At 46.5% G+C, this 6,656-nt stretch overlaps 1 protein-coding gene across 1 annotated transcript; it reads left to right on the top strand.

The window, feature by feature from the left end:
* The first annotated feature begins 5,070 nt into the window (after positions 1–5,070).
* Positions 5,071–6,453, top strand: LOC121636116. Its single transcript, XM_041979421.1, has 2 exons — positions 5,071–5,527; positions 5,708–6,453. The coding sequence occupies exons 1-2, from the start codon at positions 5,173–5,175 to the stop codon at positions 6,451–6,453; spliced, it is 1,101 nt and encodes a 366-aa protein (XP_041835355.1). The 5' UTR covers positions 5,071–5,172.
* Positions 6,454–6,656: the final 203 nt, after the last annotated feature.

A 6,656-nucleotide genomic window follows, 5' to 3' on the forward strand; every position in this document is an offset into this window, starting at 1 on the left:
TCCACGGGCCTAGACTCAGCGTGTACTCCGTAGAGTACGCAGGATTACCAGTAGCAAATGTGAGCTCCTTTTGCACAACACGAACGGTGTATAACCAAGGCTGCATACTGCTAAGGGCCAACAGTGACGAGCGCAGACCTTCGGCAATCCTAGAGGAGGATTGGGAGTGGAAAGACGCTGCTGATGTGTTCAACAGAATACACGGTGCCAAAGTGTTCTCCGTGGAAATGTTGAAAAAGGAATACGCTGCAACAATGCTGGACGTAAAAGGTGAGACGATGTCAGCGCCACCTGGTGACTCTGGAAAACTCAAAGCCACTATTATATCGCTGCACCAGTCCAGAGGATGTGCTGCGCTCGCGATGAGAAGAGGAGTAAAACCGGATCATAAAACCCAGGAACACAGAAAAGGAATGCAAGTGATGGATGGCAAGACCAAGAAAAACAGCAGGAAACATAAAATGACCAAAGTCCAGAGATATCCAGATTCCACAGACAGTTTGTGTGTGTCGGACAAGAAAAAGCGAACAGGGAAACGGAACGTGGATTAAGTCCTAGGCCCGCAATGACTTTTTTCTTTTTTTTTTTTTGTTTTGTTGTTTAAGGAAAACACAATTTGTCATACTTTGTCACACACATACAAATGTGTGCGTTTAACAAATACATATTGTCAAATCGTTTTCATACAATGTGTTTGTGGTATATAATCTTGTACCTTTTTACACTAATAAACATGCTACCATCACAACTCACACTTTTCTATTCATTCATTCATTCAGTGTCTTGTGTGCAAATGTTTGTGCTTTTCTTGGGTACTGTGCTTTCACTGTTACATCACAGTGTGTACTTAGCACTGTTCAGTTCTTGTGACAAATATATAAATAGGGTGGATGATATTGAATATCCCTTGATCACAGCCATTTTTTTGGTTGAATAAACAAATGTACCTAGGGTTCATATGAGTTGGATGTTGACATTTGTGGTACGATCCCATGACTGCGGGTTGGATGTTAATGCTTATGTTTTTTTTTTTTTTTTTTTTTTTTTTTTTTTCTCTGTTGCTACAGGGTCTGTGACTGTTCCGTGACTATCGTACCAAGCACACGTGATCATTTTGCATGTGCAGCTTTTAAAACGAGGAAGTACTGTGAAGGTGTGAATAGACATGGCATACAGACATTATAAATACCAGGAGACTGAAAGAGCCGAGCAGGAGACTCCAGCAATGTCTATGCCTTCACCCTTACGTAACATACAGAAAAGAAAGAGGTGTGAAGCCAAAAATCGAGCTTACAATAGGTGGCCTATTGCCAAGGGCATCATTGCATCTGATGGATACGGGTTCCAGGACCAGGAGCAACGCTATGCAAACATGAGACCTGATGCATGGAGGGGAAACCAGTATATGTCTCAGGAACGGCCACTAAAATCGGACCAAACCCAAGATTGGCCAGCGAACGCTGGGAGGAAGAAACGCGAACACAAGCCAGACAGATCCAAAAAGGTCCGCAGGAACGTGTCTCATGAAATGCCTGGGTGCAGCTATTGGTCTCACGGTCCTGATTCCATAGCACAGCCCCACAGCCCCAGAACAAGCTGGGTCCAGTCGTCTATCCCTGGGTGCAGCTATCGGTCTCACGGTCCTGATTCCATAGCACAGCCCCACAGCCCGAGAACAAGCTGGGTCCAGTCGTCTATCCCTGGGTGCGGTAATTGGTCCCACACCCCCGATTCCACAGCACAGCCCAACAGCCGCAAAAGAAGCACAAACTGGTCTCCCATTCCAGGGTGCAGCAACTGGTCTCAGGACCCTTTTGTAAGAGCAGAGTCTTGCAGCCCCGTGAGAAGCAGCAACCGGTTTCATGGAGCCGAGAGCAGGGCACGGTCCCGTGACCCGAAACCTAGAAGCGAATGGCCTGACATCACGAAAAGCAGCAATCCATCACCCGTGCGCTCAAGAGCCAGAGAGCGATCTCGCAGCATGGGAAGATGTAGTCCCAGAGGAAGCAGCAACGATGGCAGAGGTCGGTCCCGTACCCGAAAACCAATAAGTGACTGGCCTCACATCACCAACCGCGGAAATCGATCACCTTCAAGCCCCAGAGCCAGAGTGTCATCTCACAGCCCGGGAGGAGATTACAGTCCCAGAAACAGCGGACAGGAGGCACGTATCTCGGTACATAGCCCAATGAGGCAGTGTGGTACATTTGCATCCAAAACAGATCCCAGACAGGACAGCCGCAGGAAGAATGTTCCAAATCCTGTAGGAAATGTTAAGAGCAACTCCAAAGGTCCGGCTCGCACTGCATCAACAAATACGATCCTCGATAGCTTTACAGGAGCAGAAAAGTGTAGCAGAGAGAAGACTGTCTCACAAACCAACTGCGGCTCCACGCAGTCCAAGCGAGTCCGGATACAAAGGTACACAAGCCATCATGCCAGCCAGGAACTTGAGTCATCTGAACACCACAGTCTTATCCTTAAGCCGTCCACTAGTAGGAAACGAAAGAGAGTTTGGAGGAACACCAAAGCGGAATCGAGTAGCGAGGACTCAGAGAGCAGCAGTGGCGAAGATGAAACCAGACGTTTAAGGCGCTCAGGCTGCTCTGGTAAGTCCAGCAGAATGTTGGAAAAACACAGAAATGATGACAACAGTACACGTCCCCAAGGCCTTGACAATACATCTTCGACGGAAAAGGCACCTGTTCCAGAGAGAATCCAACAGGGTTCCACCGCACGAGCAGAACACGAGACGAGCAGCCCTGGACCCGAAGGGTCACACTTGAAGAGCCAAAAACCTAAAAAAGCTGCAATGAAAATCTCGTCTCCAAAGGGAATCCAAATAAGTGCAACTGCCCAAGCGAAAAGGAGAGAAACCAAGCCTGGATCCAAAAGGTTGCTCAGTCAGAACCACACTCAAAGTAAAGTTTCTGAACCAGAATATAACGATGCAATAACCATTATTCCCAGAGAAACGTTTCCTTCACCTATAGACAGGCCAGTAGATCAGTCCCGCGATATGGGGGAAGAGACCCAAGAGGCCGTGCATGCTCTGCTAGACTTGAAACATGTTGTCCGTGGTTCCGGGGCTGCAGGCTTCACGAATGAGACCCACTGTCACCAAGCATCCTTTGTGGACAGCAGGCAACTCTCCTTATCCCAGACCTCCCCAGAAATTGCTGCGCCAGGATCGCGTTCGAGGGAGGTCTCGAGCAGATCCGAACAGGCTGCCTTTGCTGAACAGGATGGGAGTGGGTGTGTGAAAAGGTACGTATCATGCTCCTAAAAAAGCTTTCATTGATTCATGTTCGAATCTGATTTAGGCTTTTCTTTTTTTTTTTTTTTTTTTTTTCATTTTTACTGATTTCTGCGCTGTCTTCTGTTTCTCTTTTTACTCCCTCTGTCCCGTGTCTCTACCATCTGTCATAGCAGGAATAGCAATGATGTCACTTTTGAAGGAGTTCAACCCAGTGTGCAGTCCATTTCCGAACAACATCCTTTGTCTCTCGGGCCAGGGCCCGATTCCAGTGGACAGGTCTCAGGCCACGCTGTCATGGAGGTCCCGAATAGATCCTTATGGGATTCCCCAGTGGAAATCAACAATGTGACGTACGTACGATGTACCACAAGGCTGTCAGTAATTCATTTCCTAATCAGATTATTTGTATTATTGATTTCTGTGTTGTCTATTCTGTTTCTCTCTTAACTCACTCTCCCCTTTCCTCTGCTTTCTGTCATAGCAGGAATCTTGAGGAGTTTTACATAGAAAGTTTCTCAAATACAGTCAACCAATGGCCAGAATCTGAAGTGGAGGATTTGGGTTGTTTCACATACAAAGAACCAGCCACCAATGTCATCCCAAACACAAATGGAAGAGCCACAAGTTCATCACCGACAACGGAAAGCCTCACCGGTCTCCACAGAGCAGCAGAAGCAGTAGAAATCCAAAAACCCAGTGTGCAGTCCAAGGAGTTTCATGTTGAGGACTACATTAGTTGCTCAAATACCCTCAGCCATGAGCCAGAATCTGAAGTGGAGGATTTGGGTTGTGTCACATACAATGAAGCAGCATCTGTTCCCACCAATGTCATCCCAAACACAAATGGAAGAACCACAAGTTCATCACCGACAACGGAAAGCCTCACCGGTCTCCACAGAGCAGCAGAAGCAGCAGGAATCCAACAATCCAGTGTGAAGTCCAATATCGAAATATATTCTTTATCGGACTCGGACAACGAATGCCAGGACATCCCTGTATCCCAACCGGCAACGATCCGAGTTTCGGGATTACCCATCTCAGTCAGAGCTACACAGGTATCCTCAGTTCCTAGCACCACTATAATACCAGCACAGACATACCCGACATTCAGCACCGACACCTATCAGTCACAGGGCCCAGAGGCCAAACCCTTACAAACTCTTGCAGGAGTAGAACCACGTGAACCGACCAAACAGTGCAATGCAGCGGACTCGCCAGCAACTCCTCAACCACAGTTTGAAGACACACTGCAAAACATTTGTAATCGTAGATCATCATCATCATCATCGTCATCGTCATCATCATCATCATCTTCATCTTCATCATCATCGTCATCATCATCCTCACCATCCTCACCATCATCACCATCACCACCAGTGTCACCATTACCATGTTCACCATCAGCCCAACAGCAAACATTACAAATGCAGCAACCTTCAACATGTACCGCAATCCAGCAGCAACAGGTGTTACTTATAAGACCAGAAATGTCCTCACCATTCAAGAAAGCTACGTTCACACAGAGAGCTCTGGGGTCTACAGCTCCTCAACGAGCAGAGTTCACACAGACCCAAGACTCGCCTACAGGTCTCCAGAACCAAGCAGTGTCTGCACAACAAGTAATGCCTGAGCAACAACAACAACAACAACAACAACAACAACAACAACAACAACAACAACGTTCAACATCACAAGGGAGTGATCAAAAGAAACGTGGAGATAATGAAAATCAGCACTGCCACCAGCAAAACTCTACAACGCTTGAGTCTAAAAAAACATGGAAGTTGCTGCCAGAAGCCATTTTACGTATTCCCAATCTCAGCCCGGTAAAAGCACAAGCCACGTCTCACAATTTGACCACAGAGGCCTCGGGTGGTCAGCAGAGAATCACACACATATCTTCGCTACTGGCCATGATAGAGGAAAGCGTGAAATGTTCCGCTTGTGCAAAGACCTTCAATAGGGCCGTGATCGCCCACAATTACTTGATTCAGCTCAACAGACCGATCCAGTGTGTATGTGGCTGTGTAATCTGCCTAACCTGTTACCGCACACAACGCGGTTGTAACCTTCACCAGATTACATCTGCACATGCTTCTGTCAACACTGTGGTGAGTGAGTTGGCCAGTTGTCCTTCTTTGGAACAGCTTGGGGAATGGGATCTGGAACCGGACAAGCAAGACTGGTTCTACTCACAGGAAGAAGTCAACAGTGATGTTCAGATGATTCTGGGAAGTGGCTCTCTGGAAACAGATCTTTTGGCATCTGGTATGTGTCTATTGTTCACATTTTGTCATTTTTGTATTCAAATTATTTTCATTTCCAAAGCCCTGCTTGTTACATTTGGTTATAACTTGTCCTTTTTGTTTTTTGTGTGTGTGTGTGTGTGTGTGTGTGTGTGTGTGTGTGTGTGTGTGTGTGTGTGTGTGTGTGTGTGTGTGTGTGCAGCTTTCGAACATCTCCTCGAAGTCAACGACAGTATGGCATTCCGATACTGGATAAATGAACCGCTTCCACAGGACGTGGCCTACAGATACGTTTGCATCCCCCATGTCAAGGGGTTCTGGGATCACGTCTTTGTGGGACGTCAAGCTCAAGCCACTAGCATGCAAAGGATGATCGTCCCTGACGAACACTTACCACATCTGTTTAATGTGCACCTGGACGCACACACTTTTCACTGGTGCTGTTTTGTGCTTAAGAAACAGGTCATTCTGGCCATGTGGTGCCAGAATATACCGAAGAAGGCAAGTCCCAGAGTGGTCACGTTGGTGGACAGGGCACTGAAGAGCATCACACAAAGTGTGGCTTTTAAGAATATGGTCTTTTACCTAGCCAGGTGGTTTTCGATTCAGTATGAGAGACCACAACAGGACAGGCAGTTGAAGGTGGCATTGGACTGCAAACCAGGTGAAGGTTTCACCTTGGTTCATATGTTGGCCTTTATTGGCGAAAAATGTGGAGCTGGAAGAGCTAATCTTAGCCACTTGCAGAAACGTGTTAAGGTTAATCTCACACACACTTTTAACCAGAGGAGCGCTAACACTTTGTTTGCGTGCCCTCCAGACACAGATACAGACACAGACGGGCCATTAATCGACATTGTAGATGAATACAACCACCGCTGGCATTCAAGTGACGAGATTGGTCTCATTCGTATCAGTACTAACAATGAGAACTTTCAATTCCTTTGATTATAAGTTGGAAACATAAGCCCTCTGCTTTCATGACATTAGGATGGTTTTAACTCAGAAAAAAAAAAAAACTATTGGAAGATTGTAAGGTTCCTCTATTATCCTTTGCCCTCTTATTGTATTCGACTGTTCCTTTCTTTTTTTTTTAGTTGGAGTTTAGCTATTTGTTGACTGGTTCCAGTACTAGCAATGAGAACTTTCAA

Source organism: Melanotaenia boesemani, unplaced genomic scaffold (genome assembly GCF_017639745.1).
Source record: "Melanotaenia boesemani isolate fMelBoe1 unplaced genomic scaffold, fMelBoe1.pri S9xx1, whole genome shotgun sequence".
Taxonomy (NCBI): domain Eukaryota; kingdom Metazoa; phylum Chordata; class Actinopteri; order Atheriniformes; family Melanotaeniidae; genus Melanotaenia; species Melanotaenia boesemani.

What these genes read in the sequence shown, in the direction of transcription:
- LOC121636116 (XM_041979421.1), top strand. Translation starts at nt 5,173, where the DNA reads ATGATAGAGGAAAGCGTGAAATGTTCCGCTTGTGCAAAGACCTTCAAT. An exon ending in AACAGATCTTTTGGCATCTG is followed by an intron (nt 5,528 to 5,707) that starts GTATGTGTCTAT and finishes GTGTGTGTGCAG; the next exon opens with CTTTCGAACATCTCCTCGAA.